The sequence below is a fragment of the Magnolia sinica genome, chromosome 5 (assembly GCF_029962835.1).
Source record: "Magnolia sinica isolate HGM2019 chromosome 5, MsV1, whole genome shotgun sequence".
NCBI classification, from domain to species: domain Eukaryota; kingdom Viridiplantae; phylum Streptophyta; class Magnoliopsida; order Magnoliales; family Magnoliaceae; genus Magnolia; species Magnolia sinica.
Window position 1 is genome coordinate 109983338 of NC_080577.1, and position 25614 is coordinate 110008951.

Sequence of the window (25614 nt, forward strand, 5' to 3'; positions counted from 1 at the left end):
CCATGTGGTTTCTGAGCATTTCAATGCACTATTGAATTGGGTTCCAATCCCTAATAGCATAGACGTTGCTAAACAAGTCAAGGAGCGTTTGGATGCACTATCAAATTGAATTGCATTATCCAGTCTGATAAGGCAGTGAGAACCAAATCGCATCTCCTTATTTGGCACTCATTTTGACAATCTAAGCTTCAAAGTGCACTTATGTTACTTTCAAGTTGGACTCAAAAGAAATGTAGCTGCAGTTCAACTGCTATTTCCTCATTACAAATTCTATTTACCCTCCCTGCCTTCGACATTAAACTGAATGTTTGCAGTTCAATTCACTCGTGCATCCAAACGCCTCAAATAGTATTCATGCAGTCCTGGCACCAGTCTATCAACTCGGTAGCCAAAGAATAATGCATTTATCGTAGTATTCCTCATTTAGGACACAAAAAAGCAGCCAGAGATGTTACGATGAAGAAATAATCATCAATTATTGAAAATGGAAATCTTTACAAGTGAGGGATGGGGAGAGTACCCATCATACTGGGGATATATGTATGTACATTGCAAATATCAGACTCAACGGTGGTGGCCGAGTATGGACTTGTCAGTTGCTGATGTCGAAGTATTTGGGATCTGCTGGATAATGGTGCTCCACATGTATCTGCCATGGCAACAGCAAGCCTCAGACAAAGTATCACAAAAAGACACACCGAATGCATAACTGGTATAATTAAGGCCCAGTAAGAGGGAGGGCCAAAATCAGCCCTCACCAGTGGGGGCAACAAAGTGAGATATGCCATCAGTTATAACAACACTTGAAGTAATATTACATGATTTAATCTGCAGGTAGTAGTTCTGAGTTTGTTTTGGTGGCTGTCATATTCATCCTACTACTTCCAGCATAGGAAAGATACTCCACACGAAAAGGGAAAAAAAAAAAAAAAAAAACACCATTTGACTATCGGATGGCTTTTAAAATGTAGCTAAATGCTGCAATCAGAAGTACCAGCAAAATGTCTGGTAATCTCAGACTTCTGCTGGAAAATGTTTGCCTGATTCAGTCCAAGACTGATATAAGCCGAATTAACAGGAACAGTTACCAAAAAAAGAGCAAAATTGATGACTTGGCCGTAGAGGATTTGGGAAAATCCAAAATAACAAATATCATGAGAATTGGCCAGACTAATATTTTAAATAAGTGTTTCTAAACCATCAAGATCTTCAAACAATGTACACGAACATAAAGTAATCAGAGAGGTGGTTAACATCCACTAATCATCACTCGCTCCCTCTTGAGATAGGAAACTTCACAGTCGGGATTCCGAATTACATCAGGTTGATTTGTATAGGTAATGACGGAAGATCCGTTCTTGGATCACGCGCTTGATTGTTAAGACTTGAGAGTGGAAGATATGAATAGAGAGCAAGCTACGGGCATCGTACTTCGGACAACATATTACTAGGGAGAAGTTATCTAAATCACTTATTCCTTGTCCATACCAAAGCTTAGATTGGTCAAGTTGGGATACTCACTATCCTGGAATAATGGAAAACAAACTGAAGGAAATATGTGCGACAACAGGATAAGTTTCTCCTTATTTCTTTGTACATGAAGACAAGTAAAAACCAGAAGCCTAAAAAAGGGGATTAGATGAAAAGAGGTACTGATGATCAGAACTAAAAGGGTAGGTGTTATACACATGATCAGCTCAAAGGGACGGGAATTGAAATGCTGGGATTGTAGAGTTACATGGAGTTGTTTCAGAATGGAACTCTGAACATTATAATTGGAAAATTGGACCGGGCCAACAAGCACTGGCTGAAGTAGCCCACATGGGTTGAAACAGTCAACCTCATTGACAGCTTCTTGTTAACTGGATAAGGCCAGCCTGCCTACCCAAGTAGCGATGCTGGGTTTCCAAGAGAGATGGGTAACAGAATTGAAGGTAATCTTGATCTTATCAACCTGGATGGAGTTTTGAATTTTTCACCAAGATATAATCTCAATTAGTGAAGATAAATGATTAGGGCAAGGATCCAGCATATTCTGAAGGGTTAGAAATTTAGAAACCGAAAATATGGACAAGAACAAGAAGTCGGCAAAGAGAAAACGAGAAAAGGCACAAGTGAACTTTGAGATTCTCGACCTCATAATGATGAACCAACAAGATAAGTCTTGAATGTTCATCGTCTCCAGAGCACCATGTGTAAGAATACTGGATCAGAAACCAATTTCTACAACTTAAATTTGTATAGATGTTTAGCTGAGTCATTAGTCCAATCAACAGATAAAATGACCATAGAAATGTGGGGAAATTACTGAAATACTAATGTTATAAAAAATTTAAAAATAAGTACTACAAATACACTGCACAAAATAAAATATGGCACTTATATCTAACATGCTTCAAATTGACAATAATCAATTTATCGGTAAGACTACAGCATTGTGCTGAGTGGGGTTTCCAAGATGGTGTTTGAGGTTCATGGTGGAATGTTTCTCCATTCTTGCTTCATCGAAAAAGAAAAAGAAAATGCACCCTTGCTTTCCCAATAAGCATCTCCCAACTCAATTTGGATTTAGGAGGGAACCATGCAAAGTGCATAAGCTGGGAAGGAGAACATCCTCAGTCTCCACCCAAGTAATGAAAATGATAATACTCTCAACCCTACAGAGGGGAAAAAAAAATACAGGTTACCCTACTTATGCAGTTGATTATTCAATAAGGGTAGTGGCCCCCTTCCCCATAGCTTGAAACTTTTAAAATCAACCTGGGTTTTGAACTCTAGATTTGGATTCTAAACTGCACCACACCACCTGAACTACAAGCCCAAACTCATTAATATTGGTGAGCAATATTTTCCATGTAAGCAACAGCCCCCGGTAAACTAGTCCCCGCCCTGATCACTGCCATACTGATGATAGTCAGGTAATGTAGGATGAAACATTGAAAGAAGGACAAGCATTGACATTGACCTTCCACCATTATGGTCGGAGCCTTGCACACATATTCAAGGAAATTTCCTACATTGCTGTTTAGAGCCTAATTGTTTTGCTGTAAATGGTGGGAATTAAATGTAAGAAGGTGTAACTGCGTAATTATTGCAAATGAAAATTGTTTGGTAGAGGCTGTAATTACAGGCAACTTTCAGCCTGGTATTTACAGTCGTTGCAGGGGATATCTTCGTGATTTCCATTGGAAATACAAGAGAAATTCCACTCGGCTCTCGAGGCTGATATGAGACATCTTTGCAACCCTGGTAGTCCTAACACGCTCCTAAATTGGTACTCCCCACATTCTTTGGGCCCCACCATGATGTATGTGTTTCATCCATGCCGTCCATGCATTTTTCAAGATTATTTTATGATAAGAGCCCAAAATTGAGTTAGATCCAAATCTCAAGTCAACCACATCACAGGAAAGAGCATTGATTGGATTCTCACCATTAGAAACTTCTTGGAGGCCTCAAACGTTTTCATATGGTGCAGTCCACCTGAGATTTAGATATGCCTCAGACCTCCGGCATGGATAAAACACACATCATAGTGGGAACCTAGGAGCACCGACCACTAGGTATGCAGAGTACCAAACCATGGAAATCATTTGCATTTCCCTCCTTCAACCAAGAATCAAATGTTGGGAATTAACAATGATAACTGATTTTATCATTCACTTTTGAAATCAAACAGAGAAAATAGTAAAGGTGAAATGGAGGAAATTCATACCATTTACAATGGTAAGTAATGATTACTCAGTTGCCTGTATTTACAATCGGTAAATTGGAAACAAGCAGGCCCTTATGAATTCTATTTTCACGATCTACTACGTGCATAAAGCAGTAAGTCATAGGCAAGCTAGTTGCACAACTAAGGTATTTGGGCCACCCGCACCTCGCCTAAGCCTCAGGTGAGACGATGGCCTTGGACGTGTGCCTAGGTGCACCTAGTGCCTAGGCATGGCCAAGGGTATTTTAGATATTTATATCAACTAAGGTTTCAAGGCATAACAGATAAACCTCTTTTAAACACTTCTACCCCCTCTCTTGGGTTTCCACAATATTTGAAGGGGATAGAATCCTCCAAAACTTTTAGGGGGCGTTTGGCGTGTGGAATTAGACGGGATTAAGTGGGATGGAATTGATTTTTTGCAATGATGACATGGTGTCAGAGTTTGTCTACAAATCTCATGGTTTAGTGGAGATGTTATGCCATGTTTGGAATGTAAATATTGGAAAGGTAAATCCTGGGGTTAATTTAAAATCACGTTTGGATTGATCCATAAAATTAGCAAAACCCACCATCCACAGAAGTCACAGGTTTGGAAATATCACAGACCTATTGTGTTGACTTCAAAAAGTTATGTGGACCCCATTGTGATGTATGTGTTATATCCACACCATCCATCCATTTTTTTTGTGATCATTTTATGGCATGAGCCCAAAAATGAGGAAGATCCAAAGCTTACATGGACCACACCAGAAAGTAGTGGAGATAATGACGTCGACAGTTGAAACCTTCCAGGGCCCACCATGATGTACTTTTACCCATCAAACCTATTCATAAGATCACATAGACTTGGATGAAGGGAAAACACAAATATCAGCTTGATCCAAAACTTTTGTAGCCCCCGAGAAGTTTTCAATTATGGGCGTTCAATCTCCATTGCCTTATGTGGTGTGGTCCATGTGAACTTTCGATCTACCTAATTTTTCGGCTCGTGCCCTAAAATGATCTTGAAAAATGGATGGATGGTCTAGATATAGTCCATATATCATGGTAGGACCCACGGAACTTGCTGACATCAACATACTCATCAATTGGATCCGCACTGTGCACGGGCGGGATGGCCTACTATATTTCAAATTTCAAATGGATTGAAAAGACTGCTAATCCCATGTTTCAAATGGATTCTTCATAACCCTTCTCAATACACATCCAATTTTCCAAAGCATATAAACCTAGCAATTGTTGAAGAAAACAAACATGGTGTGGGATTTAAATGGTGGTATTTTCAATTCCATCCCACTTAATCTCATCTAATTCCATGCGTCAAACGCTCCCTTAGGGTTCATTTGGGAGAACAAACTCAAAATGTTGGATTTGAAGTCCTGAATTTTTAATTCTGTTTGGTAGCATGAATTTTCAAAATACTAGATTTCAGACATTTCGTTCGGGAGCCTAGATTTTGACTATTGGATTCTTGAAATTATTTTGTGGTATATTCATGGGATAAAGAATGTGATGAATTTAGTGCTCTCAAATATTCCAAACATTATGCATTGTGCAACATAAGATGATCATTGCACTGAGCCCATTGTAAGACAGCCTTGGCCCAAAAAAAAAAAGGTAATTTCAAGCTTTGGTGGCCTATTAAAATAGACCCACTAATTTCATAGTCGAAACAAGATCCTTTGTTTCTTGAAATTTTGGGCTTGTTTGTTTCCATTTTACTACTTGTGAATGCAGACAACTAAATAATCATTACTTACCATTGTAAATGGTATGGATTTCCTCCATTTCATCTCTGATATTTTCTATGTTTGATTTTAAAAGTGAATGATGAAATCAGTCATCATTGTTAATTCCCAACTTTTGATTCCTAGTTGGAGGAAAATGCAAATGCTTTCCATCGTATGGTGCTCCGCAGACCTAGTGGTTAATGCTCCTAGGGCCCCCACTAACGCAATCGCCCCACATCCCACACGTGCACACTCCGCACGTGTGTATAAGAAAAGGATCACCTTCCTTTTTTAGCCCATCACCACTTTCCTTTCTTTCATATCTCTAGATTACGAAATTTCCTCTTTCTTTCGTATTTTTATTTTAGGCAGGGAATAATTTTAAATATTTTCTTAACCAAGTATCTTCTTATTTTAGGCATTTTCTTAATTATAATATTTTGTTATTTAGGTGCTTTCCTATTTTCGCAGATTTTTAAATTCCATAGCCTTTATTACAGATTGTAAGGTTTGATTATAAATAGGACCTATGGCCTATGGAATAAGCCAAGTTGATTAATATTCTCGTTATGAAATTCTCTTATTTTCTCTACGGTAGCTGTTGAAAGAGGGGGGAGTGATCTCTAGTTCAAGGCTAGAGGATTGTTGAGCTTGCTCAGTCTTGCATTCGTGATCTTTAGCATTTGGCTAGAGGATTGTTGGATCTTGTCCCGCAATCTCTTTCTTTTCTTATGGATTTATTTGCTTTCCCTTTCGAGTTTGCATTACCCACCATGATGTATGTTTTTATCCACGTCAGAGGTCCATTTTTCTAGATCATTTTAGGGCTTGCTCCCAAAAAATGAGGCAGATCTAAATCTCAGGTGGACCACACCATAGGAAAACGTTTGTGGCCTCCAAGAAGTTTCTAATGGTGACCATCCATTCGACGTTGTTTCCTGTGATGTGGTCGACTTGAGATTTGGATCACTTCTTTATTGGTGTTATTATGTAGAGTTTAGAATAATTATTTATATGATAAATTGTTTTCATCGGGTAACTGAATCATATGGCATATATCATGCCTTGACAATACTTGCTAAAGTAGCTGTTTGGGTTCTAAAAAACATTGATTGGATGATTTTAACCATTAAAGTAATGATACACTAATGGATGCTAAAAGACATGGATCACGACTGGTGAGAGAGTTCATTCATTTAAGGGTTAGGATTGTCCAACCAAGTCAATTTTAGATTCATAGCCAATCAATGATAGAGCCCACGGGGTGAACAGTCCAGATCTTGTCAATGTTTGCCACGGGTACAGTAAATGACGTGTAGACATGATAATCTTGCGTGTCCGGAGACGATGTATCAGCTCCCTATCTTAGTATTTAATATCATATCCTTATGCTGCTGCAGAATCCTAATCAAGGTTGTGTTGTCAATCATGACCTTATATTATCCATCCCCATGCCCGGCCAAGGTGATTAGCTGGATAGTTAAGCATCAAAGAGGCTTCCCATGGCAGGTTAGGGCGCAAAAGAAGAAATATTGTACACCCATGGCCTACAGTAGGACCCAACAAATGCTGATTTTAGACTGTTTGTTGAAAGATTTTGAGCCTAAAAACCAGGAACTGCAATTTACTGTTTGTGAAAGATATGGGGGTTGGTTTAAAGATGTGATTGAAGATTTTGAGGATTATTTCTTAGATTTGCTTTTACTATTATTAGGCTTGTTGAGGTTGAGGTTGAGGTGTGAAAGACTTGGAGATTTTAGGTTCATGTCCAATCAATGATAAAGCCCGTGGGATGAACAGTCCAGATCTTGTCAATGTATGCCATGGGTACGGTAAATGACCTGGAGGCACGAAAATCTCGTGTGTCCAGAAGCCAATGAACCAGCGGCGAAAGAGCATTGCAATGGCCCGTGCCCCATGGACCTACAATTTCTTCCTTTTGTTCTTTTTCTCACGTTAATAATATTCCTTGTTACTATTCAAGAAAATATGTAACTTCGGCTAGAGTTGACTCATCAATCTCATTTCCCAATAATAAAAGCATCAAGGTTTAGGTATCATCCAAAACGATATTGCCTGATATGTACTGGTTTCATACATAAACGATACAGTTGTATTGGTGACCCAAAACAACCCGATACAGGGGGATACAACAAGAATCGGTGAGGAATGCTTCATCTATTACAGCTTTCGGATTAACTTACTGTTCATGCTAAAGATCATAAGAGACTTTAGATTAAATGCAACCACATGAGCAATACATTCATTCCACTCCATTGATTCTAGCCAGCTAAAAACTCATGAATGTAGATCAATCGGGCAGCAAGAAGATGCATAACAAAAGACAAAACAAAAAAAAAGAAAAAAAAAGAAAAAAGAGAGGAGGTCAAGCACCTTATGCATCAACTAGGCAAATGTGTACACATAAGAATGTGCATTAGAAACGGAAAAGAACATTTCAGTACAGCATTTTGGTCAACTGGATCAGTTTCATAATTCCAAGACCCTGATCTTGGGCAAGATCAAGAGAAAAAACTTTGAAAGGAGCCAAAATGCAAGTGGATAGTAGCATGTATGAAAGTTAAACTGCATACCTTGCCCTCATCTGCATCTGAGTGGCGTTGCGGGAAGACAACCCTTAGATCATTGTATAAGTAGAAGCGTCGCTCCCCCTCAATATCCGAATTATTCGCATGTGGGTTAGACAGAGGATCAGATTTGCACCTCTGGATTGACCTTAAACATTTCTTAACAGAAGGGCATAGAAACCGAAGATGTAGAGCATATCGCAGTACACCAGCACCAGTAGTATTTTCATTAACCTTTGAAGAACTATGTACAGATTTTCTGTCAGTTACTCCACATGCATCCATTGGAATGAAATCATCCCCCTCAGTGTTCTGGGTCTCATTTAGATCTTTCACACCTGCACCCAGACCAGACCCTTTAGGTCGCTGCATAGATTCCTTTATTGAAAATAACAAAGGGCTCATCTCAACTTTACCCAGTGTCTGATTGAACAGATCAAATTGCTGAGCATCAGCAGTATATACACAACCCATAATATTAGAGCATTCCTTTTCTGCAATTGTAGAGTTTTGGTTTTTGGATCTGATAGTATATACAACATCAACTTCATCAGAATCAGCAGATTCCCTTGTGTGGTGACTACTCTTTGAATCTGGAATAGCCATTGGTACATTTTTCATGGAAATATCTCTGTTTCCTCCTTTTTCTGGTACAGAAGTTGCTCCTGAAGAGGCTAAAGTGACCTTTTGCCGCAGGAATGTCTGCTTCCATTTGAACAACAATGCGGGAAAAAAATATATATATATTCATTAAAACATTTCTAATTTAGAAATTCACCCAAAAGAAGAAGATATAGAACTAAGCTAGAATTGTAGCAGCAAATTGAATGAATTGGATAGCAGATTCCAGAAAAAGCACAACCCTTATATCATACTAATGAAAGCAGTTAAAAGTAAGATGCACGTAGGATCCAAACGCACTGTGATGCACAATGGCTATGAAACATCAACCAGTCAGCCTCAAGGTAAAAGCATAAATCGTACCTCTAGACAAATCAAAACATTGAAAGAGGAAATATATTGAATGACAGAATGAGGAAAATAGAATGGGATGAGAAAACTCATGAATCATGCAACAGAATCAAAGCACATTTTAGACGTGTTTATCTCTCTCTCTCTCTTTTTTTTTTCTTTCTTTTTAATTGATGATATTTTAGAATAGAACAGCAATGAGCAGGAAGGAAGAGCAAAAATTCAACGCCCCCAAAATACTAGCAAGACCAACAATCCAAATCCCCAGGAGAGCAATAAGCTAAGCAGACTTGATTAAAAAATCCCAAGCTATTACATCCAACTTTTTCCTCCTAAACACCTCATCTGGATACCCATGACAGTTGACGAATGTCTGTTCTTTTTTCCACATCTGCCATTGTACTCCGTCCAAATGGCCCACAAGCCTGCAAGAAGAGCAAGCATCCACAAAACTCTACCTTTAGGACCATTTCCTTCCTCATGCTAGGAAAAGGAAAAAAGAAGCTGGTTGATCTTGGAATCACCCAACAACACTGGAAAAAGATTTTAAAAAACCAGGTCCAAACAACCTTGGCAAAGATACAATTCAAGAATAGATGATCCATTGAATCCTCATCTTGCATGCACATCAAACACACATTTTTCACTGTATCCTCAGCTACACCCATGCTGTCTCTATTATATGTAAAAGTTAACATGGAAAATCATCATCATCATCATCTAAGCCATATCCCAATTAATTGGGGTCAGCTACATGAATCCTGTTCCAACAGTCATGGCATAAGTTTGATGCCAGCTGCCAAACTGACGCAACCCCCCTTTATCAGGGCTTGGGACTGGCAATGAGAGCACAAAACTCCCACAAGCACAATGTATGACTATTACATAGGTTGATTACAATCACCGTGTTAATAGCATGGAAAATATGATAGCTAAAAACAAATTTAATAGAAATCAGCATTTATACCCATTTCAGCAAACTAAAAATCCATATGAAAATCAACAACAGTGAGCTGACAAATAAAAAGTGAGTTGAAGATAACAGACAGCGAGCTGACAAATAAAAAGTGAGTTGAAGATAACAAACAGCGAGCTGACAAATAAAGAGTGAGTTGCAGACAGATTTGAACCCATCAGTTGAAGATGGCAGTTTTCAAACCCACCATTTCTTTCAAATTATCAATGCAAGAAACAACAATGACAATTGCAGCAATACATGGGTGTGTATGGACTACAAGCATGTCAAATGTCAAATGTCTGTAAAAGATATATACGGCTGCTGGACCAATATCTGTACTGGTGATGCCAAGCATGTCAAATGTCGTATGAAGCACCAAATCATGCATCATGCTAGGGGAAATGAATGTTCTTGGTAGTGCTTTAACCATTGGCATCGAAAGTATGCTGATGATCTCATGCCATTTTCTTCACATATTTTGCATGTGTGATACTCATGGAACTATAAGAATATTCCATCCTAGGTTTGTGCACACATTGCATGTCAATTTAGCTCCCGATGCAACTAGCCAAAAAATTTGGAAGAACTCCTGGTTAATATATAAAAAAGAAAAAGAAAGAAAGAAAGCAATGTAGCTACAAAATTCTCATGCGGAACTGCCAATAAGCTAAATCTGCAGAGGGTATTTTTGTAGCTTCCAGGTTCTTTTTTTTTTTTAGAAGAATCCTCATGGATTGTTGGAATGGCAGAACAGGATTCGTGTAGCCAAACCCAATTAGTTGGGATAAGGCATTGATGATGATGATGATGATGATGTGATGAATTCTCATGGATTGTTGGGAGAAAGTGAGCCAGCATTTTCTTTAAACCAGTTCCATTTAAATTTGAGGAAAGAAAGCATGTGTCGCTACTCTTATTTCAAAAAAGTTTGACAATGGAAATACCAGGCATAATTGGTAAAGATATGATGAAACTAGTTTTCTTTGCCAAACTGTTCAGGTACAAAGACTAAATAACATACAATCCAAAATCCACCACACACACACACACACACACAAAAGGAATATAATTAATAACCCCATAATCCACCAAAATAATCATCAACAGATTTGTTATGGAGACAGAGGTCCAAAAGACTGAGGATCAGGAAGCCTAATGCCTTAAATCTTACAAAGATCTTGGACTAAATACAGTAGGTGAAGTTATTTAGTGTATAAAGAGCTAAAAATAAAGCCAACCCAAATGGCAAAAAGCCTGGGACAGGACTATATTGAGGACGGTGAGCAAGGAGCTAAATAAAATACTACATAGGCAGCTTGCATAGCTTCTCAACAAGCATCACCTGGCTACTCAGTTGGAGAAAAAGGGGAATCAGACTACCTCATGTTAGGTATATTGTGGAACTATCAAACTCTGCCAAGTGAGTCATGGTGTGTCTTAACGGCTGGCTACGTAAAGGTAATGTTGGCAATCATTACACGTTACGGGGTTGTAATAGCCATTACAGGAAAAATGACCCGTAATGGCCCATTACACCATGCATAAAGGCTGAAACACCCCCCGTAACGGTCCATTACAGAGCCGATACAGGTTTTTTGGATTTTTTTTTTTTCTATTAAAGATAGAGAGAGAGAGAGAGAGAGAGAGAGAGAGAGAGAGAGAGAGACCATGAAGGCCGCTACATCACATATTGTAAAGGGAACAGTGGTGGTCGTTACGGCCACTGTTACTGTTTTGTAATACCTTGCAAGTGACCAATGAGAAACAAAATATGACCCGTTTTATCTGGCTAGCACAAGAATGTAACACATGAAACCATGGAGCTTCTTGCAAAAATAGTTTGGATCACCAAAGAAAGGCTTTGGATCACCAAAACAAAGAACGCAACTCATGCGGACTAAATGCGCCGTGCCACCTTACACATTCTGGTTCATTAGAACCCTATAATTCCTGCATAGACCTGGTAAGAGATTCTGATAGTCATGCATTTGGACAAGTGCCAAGAATAACATTTGACACAGGGTGGTCCTCTTTTTGCAAGCTTGGCATGGAGTGCATTTGGGCAAAGAGAGAACTATGATTTGGAGGATGGCGATCCTCGCTATTTGGTGGTTTGTTTGGGAAGAACGCAACAACAGGTGCTTCAGGGATTCTGATCGGTCTGCGCAGTTTGTGTCCACTGAGGTTAAGAAGGCTCTGATCGAATGAGCCTCTCAAGTTGAAGCGTTGAAGAATTCTGATATGTTGTTCCTAGGGGCTTAAGTTGTCTGTTCCGCAATCTTGGCAGATCTTTCAGCTGCTGGTCCTTTTTGTTTTTTGTGTTCTGCTTTGTTTTCTTCTTTTAGCTGTTCCTGTTCCTGTTCCTTTTCCTTTTCTTATATATAAATTCACCTTTCAAAAAAAAACATTTGACACAGAAATGCAGAAATTTAACAGTTTGTGAGAGCCTGACAGCACCTCGGGAGGAGTGCATTGATAGAGTTTTTCAGTTAAATAGCTGCCAAACCAGCATTCATATCCTTCCTTTTAGCACAAGAAACAAGATCAACAGATATTTGGTCAAATGGACAATTGCCCCAATGGTAATTTAGACATTCCTACATGTGCTATGCCTCAATCATCATCTAGAAGATGCAATGCTAATAGTGAGTTGAAAAATGATGGTCCAAAAATAGCGAAAGGAAACTTGGGAACTTGGAAAAGTTTTAGAAAGAAAGTACACAACTTTTCTTCATGCCATACACAAATTTTCAGATGCAATCTTATTCGCACTGACCAAGGTGTTCCATAACAGTAGCAGTGGCCGTAATGGCTGTTATAGCCCTTTTTCTTTGAAAAATCTGTTTTGGGGCCGTTACAGGTCATTTTTATCTGTTACCGCTGTTTCAGCCCCATAACATGTAACAGTTAGCACCGTTACCGTTACGTGACAGCCATTATATAACCGTTTTGGCATACCATGGCACTAACAGTTTGCCACTCACAGTGTTAAATGTTAATCATGCTGAGGTTCATGGTAATGAATCAAGACACCTTTCTTCAGTCTCTAATATGATATATAGGAGATAATTTGAGAAACCATATAATTTCCTCGACCATAAGCATACCTTGGTTCCAGCCGGCATGTCACTCAGATCATAATTGCAAAAAAACGTATGAAGAGGGGTCATTTCCGGGTTGCTAAGAACCTGCAAAATCACTTGAGCATGTCAGGAGATCATAACACGATTTTTAGATCATATTTCTGACAATATATCATTTGCAGGGTTAAAGAAATGAAAGTGGGGAAGCAAGCAAAGTGCCGCTGAAAATAAAACGAAAAGAGGCTGCATTGCATCAAACACATGCACTGAGAAAAACTCCAATGGCTCATGGAAGGAAAAAGTTCCACTTAATTTACTTACCACCAAGGAAACGTTTGTTTGCACATCATTTACGTATGTAAATTTGGATTTGTGCACATTTGTTTGCACCAATTTACTTACATTAATGTTTTCACACAATCACGCCTACCTATTTACATTTACATATAAATGGCCAAAAAATAAAAAATAAAATCATACACATACCCCAAATGAGGAAACACTTTCCTATGCAAATTGCTCCCTCTAGTTTTACCACCTCAATATGGACCGCAAATTTCCCAAACCACTAAACGGATGGTTAAATCATCCGATCAAAGTGATTTGAAGAGGATGGGCAATCAAAGGTGCACCTCACATGATGGACACTCCACATCAGCACTTATACCTCTCTAGTATACTGAATATGGAGCGTCCATTTCTCAAACCATTAATCGGTTGGTTAGGCTCATCCAATCAACGTAATGTGAGATGGATGGGTAATCAAAGGTGGGCCCCATATGATGGACGGTCTACATCATTGTTTAGACCTAATATACTAAATATGAACCGTCTATTTCCCAAACCACTAAGGCCCTGTTTGGAAAGTGGGATTAGGTGGGATTGGGTGGTATGGAATTGCATTCGGTCCAACATGAATTCCATCTGGCATCAATGGGATGAATTTGATAAATCCAAGTGTTTGACCTTCCAGTCCCAACAGGAGATGCCGCAGGATTTCTAATGGATTTTAAAATGCACTACACATTTGTGGGCCCCATGTTGATGCATGTGTTTTATCCATGCCGTCCATCCATATGCACCCTTTACATGTGACACTCGAGCTACATACGAATATAGGTGACCGGCATCAGTTGTGAACTCTGGTCGATTGATTACAATTTCGGCGTCCAACAAACATTAGTTTCACGTAAAACACTGTTTTTCCTAAAGGAAGAATTTGATCCCAAATTTGGGATGGGATGGTCAAAATACCATGGTACTTTTAGACATATAATCATTGTGAAATAATGATGTTAATTCCATCTAATGCAATTCAATAACCACCAAATCCCGCGTTCCAAACAGGTCCTGATCTGGTAAGGATCCTCCATTCAAAGTGATTTGAGGGGGGGGTGGGGGGGCTGGGCGACAAGTGGCACAAGGGGGATGTTGGGAGGTATTGTAAGAGGTTGGAGGGTAATTGGGAGATGGGTAAAGTATTGGGACCCTCTAGATGGGGAAAGTGTTGGGAGGTTTCTAGAAAAAAATTAATTTCGCATGGATGGAGATGAGGCACATTTCTAGATCTTATAAACCTAGGTAGAGGGATAAATTTGTAATTGGAAGGTAGGTTAGGCAAACTAGGGAGTCACAAGGGTAATTTCCTAAAATGAGTTCAAAAAATTGGAGGGAAATTGGCTCTAGGGTTTGCATTCATGTCCCACAGCATTCTGGTAAATCTTTTTTTTTTTTTAACAGTCATTATGATAAATCTTTAGTTGTGGAGATTTGGATTGCAAGATGTCTGACTTTTTAATCACAACTTTGTGCTACGTTTTATACACATAAAAGAGGCAAAGGTGGCTGAATGCAATGAATTGCTAAAGGACGCTTAGTTTGGTGAGTGCTTCTAAGGTGGAATCTCAATAAAAAGGAATTTAAATTGCTTTGTGGGCTAATGAGGAAGCTTTATGATATGCATATTGATCCGGCTTTTTTTATCTTTCTTTTTCTTTTCTTTTCTTTTCTTTTTTTCCGTCTTTTTTAAAATGTCATATTGATCCAGCAGTTGACAATAGGAAAATCTAGAAGTGGATGTAGAATGGCAATTTCACTTCTAAATCAATTTTTGGTGCCTTATAATCCAAAAGGGAGGCCCACACTCCTTTTTTTTTGAAAGATCACTGAATTATATTAAAAAGGGAACAAAATACAAAAGGGAGAAGAGGGGACGCTGAGAAAGCATGCCCAACTAAACTCCAAGAAAAAGAAAACCGCTGCCCTTTAGGCAGACAACATGAGTAGCCCATTCTATCAAAGTGCGCTTGGCCTTACAAGATACATACTCAGCGGAATGATCCAAATCCGGAAAACATCTCTCATTTCTTTCTTCCCAGACACACCACCAGATTGCGATTAAAGCCATTCTCCAATCTTTGTTCTCTGCTTGCCTAAGCTGACCCCATGCCATGATTTTAGAAGGAGATCCGCTGAATCTGGGAAGCACCAGCTGAATCCGAAACGAGAGAGAAAATCAGACCATATGCGATTGATAAAGGGACACTCCTTGCTTGCATTGGTATGGAAATCCTTTCTTCCTACTAGGGTCCAAGCTTTTATGTGGAATTCAATCGCTTCCTCACAGTGAATAATCTTGATTCTTAAGAAAAGGAATGCTGTCATTCCAAATGTGTGCTTTATGAGTATGTAGGAGAATGATTCGATGACTCAAAATTCTCCACCAAAAAAAAAATATATATATATGATTCGATGACTCACCTATTTATCCATATGTAGGAGAATGAATCGATGACTCACCTATTTATCCATATGTAGGAGAATGAATCGATGACTCACCTATTTATCCATTGCACAGCTACTAGATTGTGAGGAACTATTTTCACACTTCTCAACCTCTGCTTGGGCCTCTAATCAGTCAATTCATAAGTTATTGGTGGGATGCATGAGCAGTCCTTTTTATTCTCGCCGCTGGTGTTGATTTGAAAGATGTTCCCTTTCTTAATGATGTGGGGGATCAGGAAAGAAAGAAATCGCAGAATATTTGAAGACAAGAATGCATGAAGATTCTTTTTGTGGTCATGGAGTAGGCTATGTATCACTAGTCTTGTGGGTGCTCTTACCCTCAATATATGTATGCCTTTTTCTTTCGCAAGTGATGCTTAATTTCTAGACATTTTGTTGTTTGGTTTCTTGATTACGTTGGAGTTTTTGTCTCTCTGGTAATTCTGTGGTAGCAACCTCATCATCCTTCAGTATCTCTTTTCTTGTTGATATATTTTGATTTGCCACTCGTAAAGATTAATATTAGAATGCATTCTTCAACTAACCTGAGGTCGTCTGGTTCTGGAAATATCAAGAATCAGTATCACCATGGCCCTTTCTAGCACAGCCACTTCAGGTTATGTTCCAATTCCAAAGCTGGAGATTTCAAGCAGCAAGTCATCTTCATTGGGTGCTAGACAGATTATTTTTGGCAAACAAGTATGATGACGTAGCTAAATATTTCCACCCTTCTATGTTTTTACCATCATTATATTATACTCAATGAACTGTTCTTTTCTTCCTTTTTCACTTTCCCTTCCTAGTCAACAACATAGGACCATTATGTATTTATCTTTGTATCCTTGAAATCTTACACTGACAAATTTATGGTGATAGACATGAAACATCAAAGATAAACTCCAATCATATAAAGCCTTTTAGACTCGTAAAAACTTGCTGAAAACCACCTAACTGAGCAAAACAAAATTGAAGATGGATGCAATTATTAACTTGTTTCTTCTGATGCAGGATCTTGTGGAAGGTTCTTGTATTAAAAGTTTTTTGGTGGATTTTTGCTTCTCCTCAATGTTGAACCCCACACTGTCCGCCTGTTGCACCAGGGTTAAGAATGTGTGAGACCGTGTTGGCATGTTAGTGGTGTCAATGGGAGCCTCTTCCATGGATGGTTCCAAGAGCCCAGGAAAAAGAGGAAGGTTGATGTCTGGCAGGCAGCAGATTGTAAAAACTTTTACAAATCTACCATTTAAAAGCCAACTTCAAATTTATTGGATCAAAGCAAGGATGACAATGATGATTATGATGATTCAGCATCTCACCTTCCTATCATGCATTCTCATATCATTTATAACGAAACATCAACATCTACATGTACATAGTTGGAGTTAATGGAAATAGTGCACTCATTTTTATTTTATTTTTTTATTTTTACACACGCACACACACCACCACACACTCACGCCGTAGTGGGATTTCACCACCTATGGGTACTGATATAAATTAGAATAGTCATGTAATCGTTGCTAGACATGTCATAAGAAAACAATAGTTCATCACTTGATCTCATGGGTATCCAAAACTAGTCCAAAATGATTGAATAAAAAATAAAATTCCTATAAACCCAAAAAAAAAAAATGTTTTTTTTTTATGAATCTGCCTATTAAATGGACGGTTAGAAGTAAACAGTGAGTGGTTCAAATGCCAAGGGAAAATTCTCAGTGTAACTTTTTGGTTATGCTCTAACCAAAATTGGGTCAGCAATTTGAACTGTCTATTGTCACACAGCTGAGCCATGTGTGTAGTAGAAGAGTCACAGCCATTTTTAATAATGTGGGTCATAGAAGTAACCCACATAACTCATTACTAAAGAACAGAGCATTATGAGGAAAGACGAGTAGCATGCAGCAAATTTCCACTGATACTGTAGACAAATTTAAAAATAAGATTGACTGATTCAAAACTTGAAAGGAAAAAGAAAATTCTTCTCAGAGGATACAATGCTAAGCAAACAAGAACAGGAATTCTCATTGAATGTCAACTGGCATATCATCCCAAACGTTCAAAAAAAGGATCCAAAATGGTGTTAATTGGGGAAAATTAGCATGGACACAGCAATGATGATCATAACAAACTTTAAACCTGAAATGGAGTTAGTGCTGATGCATACTCACTAAAATAAATAAATAAATAAAGACAAGTTGGATGAGCTTTTTTTACCAAACAGTGAAACTTTTTATTAAAACAAAAATATTTACAGCAATACAAGGGCAAGAATAGATAATGAGGAGTCGATCCATCTCCAACCCCGATTGAAGAGAGGAAGATGCCCTTAAGAGCTTCTCTACACCTCTCTTACATCCCTTGAAAATGGGAACCCCCTGAGCAAAAATAACATGTATACCTTCACACTGTGGAACGCCATTTCGGCTGATTTCAACTAATCATTGAACACCTACTATGTTCCTTCCATTGGCCTTCTTTTCTTTCTTTCTTTCTTTCTTTCTTTCTTCTACAAACAAATGTTAATATTCCAGGCTGAAACCACAGAAGCCTGAGACGTGGTGGTTCACACTCCCATCATACTAGAGGATAATTAGTAACATAGTTTCATTCATCTTTTTCTTTTTCATTTTTTTTCCCTTTTTTGATGAACAACTTACGTTTTTTTAAGACACGAAAGGGGGGAAAACAAATCCATCAATGCAATGAATAGGAATCCCCTGTAGTTTCAATCTATTAGTTTTCAAGAGACCAATATAGATAATAGTGTTCCAAAGTACACTGGGGTGTTTCAAATAGCGCCTGTAGCGTAGCAGTAGTGTACGCTACGTAGCGTAGCAGTAGTGTACGCTACGTAGCGTAGCATGGCCGTAGCGCTACGTAGCGTCCCAAATAGCGTAAATCCCCTGTAGCGTACGCTATAACTACATAGCACGTAGCGTCCGTAGCGTAAGCTATGATGTATTTTTTTACCATTTTATTTTTTTAATTATTTTTTTCATATTTTCTTTGCTTCTGATGTTGAGGAATGTGACACTTGTATTATACTTGATACTTTTAACCTATGGGATTTTTATATCTTTTCATAATTGTGACTTGTGGTTTCAATTAGACATTATTAATTAAAGTGGTTTGCTTAGAAAGTTATTGATGTGATAATTATTTGATTTGGCTTATATATGTGGATTGGCTTTTGATAAATGATAACTAACAACTTTTTTGAACATGTTTATAATTGATAAAATGAATCATCTTTTAGGCATTTTTATATTTTTTTTCCTTTTTTTCACTATTTATTATATTTGCCCTATTTTTAAATTAAAAAATAGAAGTATCCTGTAGCTTACGCTACACGCTATAGAGGGCTGAGCACTACGCATCACGCTACCGCTATTTAAAACACTGGTACACTGTTACTTGTCATCACGTTCACCAAGGTTGGCAAACTCATTAAGTGATTGACAAACAAGCATGGAATAGCACCTCTTAAACAGCAACAACTAGTCCAATCACATTGTTGTCCTTACTCATGCCTCAGTGGTAAACTCACAAGAGTTTCAACACGAGGTCATGGCTTTGAGTACCCATTGTGGTGAAAAACCACTGTGGTATGAATGCATGGGTGTGTGCGGGGTGTGATTGCGCGTGTAAAAAAATAAAAAATAAAATCTAGTCCAATCACATTGACTAGTAGCAAACATAACATTTCAACCACGGAAGACCGTGCACCAAGAAAGTATTCTAGAAACTTCCATAACCATGAGTTAACAGGCCTAACTTACTTGATCACCAATCAATTTTTAAGGCTAAAAGACCTAGTACCAGTTGTATGCGGCCTTTCATAGGGATACGCAAGCGACTTTTGGCTGCTCGAGAATCCGTGTTGCTAAGGCTTCTCTTCATCTTTGGGCCTCTGCACTTGCTTGATGGCAAATTTCCAGCAAGATCAATTGATGCATAGTATAGTAAGTAGCTATCACCATCCACACTTGTCACTGCAAAAGGAAGTTTCTGAGATGGCGGTGAAAAGTTCCCTCCGGTAACATTTAGAACAGCTAGAAAACCATCAATTTTCTGCATAAATAAGAAGACAAGACAGACACAGCATGAGATGTCCATGAAATAAACTGTCACAAAGCCCCATTAACAATTAGAACCAAGCTACATTCCTATGATGCATCCTAGAAAATATGAACGCTGACCTGCCTGACTTTGCCAGACGAGAAACGACCAGATAAGAGAGATTCCTCAAATGAACCAACCAAAGACCTCCTAACAGGAAGCGCACTCAAACTTCTCACCAATTTGATGCATTGTGGCATAGGAGCAGATTCAGCACCCCAATCCCGACCTATACAAGCAGCACTTTCGGGGGTATATTGACCTGTGACTTTCGGCAAAATACCAAGGTCCTGAAATGACTCGCTCGCAGTCCTAAATTCGTCTTCATCTGGATCAAACAAAACTCCTGAAACACTTCCATCAAGTGACCTTCCATAATTTTTTGGTGTTGAATAGTTACCTTCCATCTCTTTTGGGAATTCCATGTGGAATCTGCCTGCAGTTTTCATTCTTTCAGACCATTTTGGACCAAGAGGAGACAGAGAAAGAGGAGGTGAAATCACCTTTTCCGGAGTGATGGCTATTGCCCGAGGAAGAGTCCGTACCTTACTTGTTTCTTTGCAGGGATCAATTCCCTGGGCAGACAAAGAATGATTGCAGAATAGGGGCTCCTTGTTATCAAGCAAGGGACCATCAGTGAAAAAAGCAGAACTTGTTCTACAACAATCCGGCATGTTATTCGACTCTGAACATCTAGATATTGACCAAATTGATGCATCAAGATAATTGGTGTTGCCAACATTAGCTTTTTTACAGTCCTGAGCCCCAAAAACATCAAAACCCCCACGTAGGGCATTGGAATGGATTGGAGCATTGCCCTGGGCAATGTCTAGAGGATCACCAGAAAATTGATTTGGACAAAGCATACCATTCAGAGGGGACAGCAACCGCTTCCTGACTTGCGGGCCATGCGAATCAGTTGAATTATCAGAATTACCAACTGCACTAGACTCATGCACTCGATCCGCTAAAACTCTCTCGAACCCATTGACAATAGAATCTGATCCACTCGATTCAAAACCAACTACCCTTGAAACAGGACTCTGGATGTTCCGTCCCATTTTTGGAGTAAGCCAGCAGTGTTTATCCTTCGATCCAATCTTCAACCCATTAATGTTTGAGGCACTGTCAACAGCACTCTTGTGTCTGAAGATCCCATCAGTGCCTTTTGTCTGTTCCAACGTGGTTTTCCTGTGGAAATCCCCAAGAGAAGAGCATGGAAAATCCCCCACCGTCCGACTATCCATGCTCCCTCTGTGTAGCCCATCCAAATCACAGCTGCTTGAAAATCGAGGCGGATGCTGCACAAACGTGCTCAAGGTTGTCACAACTTCATCAGCAAGTTTGTTGGAGGACACTTGAGGCAAGCCCATTACAGGGTCTCTTAATCTTTTTCCTGTTTTCCTTTTTTCCTTGTCTTTCTAAATTCTCGGCTATTTGTTCTCTTCTTAATGTAGATTCCCCTTTTGTCCAAAGTAAGATTGTTTCTGCTATCAAACTCCAGCAGAAAGAAAGGGAAGTATATCACTCTATGATGTGATAAACATGATAAAATGAAAACCTTCCATAATTTCCCATAAAATTTGAATTTAAAGATGTATATACTAATCACTACAACAGTATCATTAAAGCAACTACTATCTGTATGCCAAGGGCATTGGTCTTTCAATTAACGTTCTCATATCCGATTGGGTAGGACATCCCAAGCAAAGGCTTAGAATCCAAACAGAATGGGAAGAACAGTGCTTCTGGCCTCTGTACCAGCAAGAGGTGACGCATGGATGATTCATGGCCACTCGAGAAATCAATCCACAAGCCTGCAAAAATTTTAAACAAGAACATCAGAAACTTGATTTGGAAAACTATACATCATTGTCTGAAAGCAGGAACTCAAGACTCAGCTCGGTCGATCAAGGAGTCAAGACATAAACGAGTCAACCCGATGACCCACCCCACTCTTGTTAATTTCAACTAGGGGTCACTAACAAAGTACCAACTAATAAAAAGTAAAATTTTGAGAAAATAAAACAAAAAATAGAGTAAAACATTTGCATTGTTTTAAGATATAAAGAATTAGAAATTTAAATAATCTAGAAGATATTGATAAAATGCACTTGCTAGACAAATTCAAATATAGTTGCAAGAAGCATGAAGCAAAGCATCAACAAATTCAGATGCGGGAGTGGGGAAACATCTCTTTCAAATGTAAACAAGTATAAATAGGTAGGAAGGATCCTGCAACTAAGGCTTAGAATGGTGGATTGTAGCACAATCACTTGAGTTACTATATAATTCTAATGCATTAGGAGTGTTGTAATGCTCCCGGACCATAGATTGGTCTTTCAAATGCTAAGAACTTAGGTACCCTACCTTCAGCCTTTTTCTCTCACATGTTGTATTCTCATGATAACCTTTTATTTTAGGCCACTCATTGAAGGTTTGTGATCTTCCAACGAGGGAACCTTTTTGGTTAACCCCCTTCAATGATGGACTCATCAAATCAAAGTTATGAATGACCAAACATGGGCTCGACTTGCATACATAAGGTTAGGGACCATTGATCTAGTGGGTTATCAAGTCAATGTGAAACAATCTCAGCCCCCCATAGTTACAATGTTCACATAATAATGTGGATGACTCATCAATTTTGGCGCAACTATTCTGCAACTATGCATTGCATGCCACTGATGTGATGGAGAAAGTTCATCATCTGTGATTTTTAGAATGCAGTCCATTTATTTAGTAGCCACTACAACAATTCCAGGCATCATAGATATTGCCCACATGTACAGAGAAAAAGATAAAGATGAGTAATTACCCACTGTTTTAGCATATATTCATTTTGGGAAATAAGCACAAGGTGCCGTCATATTGTGTACCATCAGGACAATTGGACGCTCCAATCACAAGATGGACCATAAATTGGATACAATATACAACAAACATTTCATGTGTAACTGTAAAAAACAGACTGCCCCAATGATCAATCTACCCTTAAGACGGCCTTCTCTTTTATAGCCATTCATTTTCCAAGTGATGTATGGGATAGTTAGGATGGCTTCAATGCTGTGATGTTTTAGAACATTAAGCAGTCCATGATGGGACTCAATAGAAGCATTTGTTGATTGGACCTATTTTTATACAAATGATCTTGATCGTTCATATATTTATTGATTGGATGTTAGAATAATTGGATTAGTGTGGTCTTTCGCAGTAGCTCCTAAACTGTATACTAGCACCAATGTACCCTCCAAATCTTATATTGGAATGTGCGAGGATCTCAATTATACAAGAGAGCACTATACAACCATTACCCATTTATTTTTTAGAAGGTTAGCTTTCCATGCTTACAAGTTGATAACATTGCAATCAAGCTGCTTTATTGGCAAGCTCTCTTTATTTTGTGTTAGAGCCTAGAGGTGGTGGGTTCCCATGAACACACTGAGCTGGTGCAAACCTCAACAAGTTTAGGGAAAACCTGGCGAGCCTTGCAATAGGAAATTGGCACTTCATGCCAATCCGAGCAGACTCACCTGAGATTTTAGACTATGATATGCATACCGAGAAAGCATTTATACATATTATATTTACATGTAAACACTCAAATACGCACAAACATGCACAAGCATGTCTATATTGCTTTTTCCTATAATTGTTGAGAACAAAAAATAATAATAATAATAATAAAATATAAAATAAAAGTATTGGGAAATCAATCCATGGGTCTAAAATGTATAGGGAAATTTTTAAAAAGAACAACCAGCATCAAGATTTGGAAAACACCCATATGAACAGAAAATGCAAATCAAGAGAGATTAACTTTTCTACCATAGGAACTATCAAAAGGCAAAGCCTAACTTATCCACTTCTCTATCGAAACAACATGTGCGTACTGATAGAAAAAGGGGAAAACTCACAATAACAATTTCTTGGAAAAAAAAAAAAAAAAAAAACGAGAAGATCATATGAAAAAGAAGAAAAACGAAATCAACTGATTATCCTCCATTTTTCGATTGAAGACTATAAGCAGAAAATAAAGTGATGGATTGTAACCATTTGGGTGTTTTTTAAATGAAAGCAGAAGATAATACCCATTAAAATGTCCAAAAAAAAAAAAACGCTAAAGATAATTTGCTACCCTTTCTTTATCAAAATAAATAAATAAATAGATAGATCAGTAATAAAATGAAAAAAAAAAAAATGGAAAAGTAACAGATTTTTGTTTTTCAGGTTGCTGATAATCCCGACAAAATTATTTTAAAATGGGTTTAACCCATAAAAATTACGAAATAAAAAGGACGTACATACATACATCAATTTCAATAAAAGCATTTAACCCAAATACAAGAAAGAAAATACGAAAATTACTTCCACCCCTGTTTTTGATACCTGCACCCCATCGGGGACACGTGGCAATGACCTACACACGCTTTATCCGGAAAATGGGTGCATCAACCAAAAATTGGGGGTGTATATGTCACTTTTCGAGACAATACCCGTCTACACGTTCCAGTGCCGATCCATCTGCAGAAACAGGATATCAAGAATCCAAAAAATCCAATCCCATTTCCCAAATCCAAATCCTTCAAAATATATAAAAAAATAAAAAAAATAAAAAAACTCAAGAGTCCAAACCCCATTCCTTCGACCAATCAAAAACCACCAAAAGCACTCAACCGGTTCCTTCCACGACAACCATTCACCCCCGGAAAAGAACCTAGCTTTTGCTCAAACACAAAAAAACCCCACAAAAGCAAAAAAAATTTAAAAATCAAGAGAAGAATCAAAAGCGAAATGAAAATCTAAACAGAGATGGAGAAAATAGCAAGGATCGAAGAATGAAAACCCAGAAAATAGGGGAGAAAAAAGATCGACAAAGATCGGATTGAATCACGAACCTGTAAAGCTCGTGATCGGATAATCCGATGTCGGTATCATTTTCGAGCTTCCATCTATTTTCTTCAAATTTAAATTATAGCAGAAGAATTCAATCTTCTGCTCTCTCTCTCTCTCTCTCTCTATCTCTCTCTCTCTCTCACCACTTATATAGCTTCCCTTCTGGTGTGAAACGCAAATTCGCAGTTTTTTTCTGTTTTTTTCTTTTTTCGAACAGAGAAGAGAGAGAAAGAGAGGGAGAAGGACGGGAACTTGGTTGACGTTTTCTAAAATGACAGATGTGTCCTAAGTCGAATATTAGGTGCGCTTTTACGGTACCCAAACCACCACAGCTTATGGTGTACCGGGCTTCTGTGGGGCCCATTTTAACTTTGAATCAGATCCACGCCGTTCATTGGACGAGATCTTATATGTTAGGCTACTGGTAGGATATCGTCAGGAAGGGTAACTCACGTGGGACAGAAAACAAGGAACGGTTGGGAGGGGAGCGGATTAGGTGTTACCCGAGTAACACCTCAGTGGCTGTTAACCTTACCGTGTGGAGCTCACCTTGGTCATTTTTTTTATATATCTAGGCCGTTAATCCGTTTTTATGGATTAATATAGATCTATATGACAAAAATTAAAAAGATCCAAATCTGATGTGAACCACACAAGTAGAAAAAATGGTGAATGAACATTAAAAACTTTTTGTGGGCCAACAAAAATTTGGATCAAGCCAGTATTTTTATTTTCCCTCCATCCAGATATCTTTGACATTATCCAG

The 25614-nt window shown here is 38.4% G+C and overlaps 1 protein-coding gene and 1 long non-coding RNA gene across 6 annotated transcripts; both read right to left on the minus strand.

Annotated features, from left to right (window-relative positions):
* Positions 1-457: 457 nt before the first annotated feature.
* On the minus strand, positions 458-25050 carry LOC131246671 (uncharacterized). Of its 5 annotated transcripts, none has more exons than XR_009171462.1 (7): positions 24851-25050; positions 20033-21769; positions 19653-19904; positions 13074-13154; positions 8043-8738; positions 7843-7954; positions 458-649 (listed from the first exon to the last, which is right to left on the minus strand). XR_009171462.1 is itself a non-coding variant. In XM_058247024.1 (7 exons), exons 3-7 carry the CDS (start codon positions 21323-21325, stop codon positions 593-595), a joined length of 2379 nt encoding a protein of 792 aa, XP_058103007.1. In that variant the 5' UTR covers positions 21326-21769; positions 24342-24476; positions 24851-25046; the 3' UTR covers positions 458-592. The 5 variants fall into 5 exon arrangements, 4 of the variants coding, with proteins under 4 accessions (XP_058103007.1, XP_058103009.1, XP_058103008.1 ...); XM_058247024.1 differs by lacking the exon at positions 7843-7954 and adding an exon at positions 24342-24476 and having other exon boundaries at positions 24851-25046; XM_058247026.1 differs by lacking the exon at positions 7843-7954 and having other exon boundaries at positions 20033-20388; positions 20821-21769; positions 24851-25044.
* On the minus strand, positions 15038-16372 carry LOC131246672 (uncharacterized). The gene is made up of 2 exons (XR_009171463.1): positions 15849-16372; positions 15038-15809 (listed from the first exon to the last, which is right to left on the minus strand). It is a non-coding gene; the product is annotated as an uncharacterized LOC131246672 (long non-coding RNA).
* Positions 25051-25614: the final 564 nt, after the last annotated feature.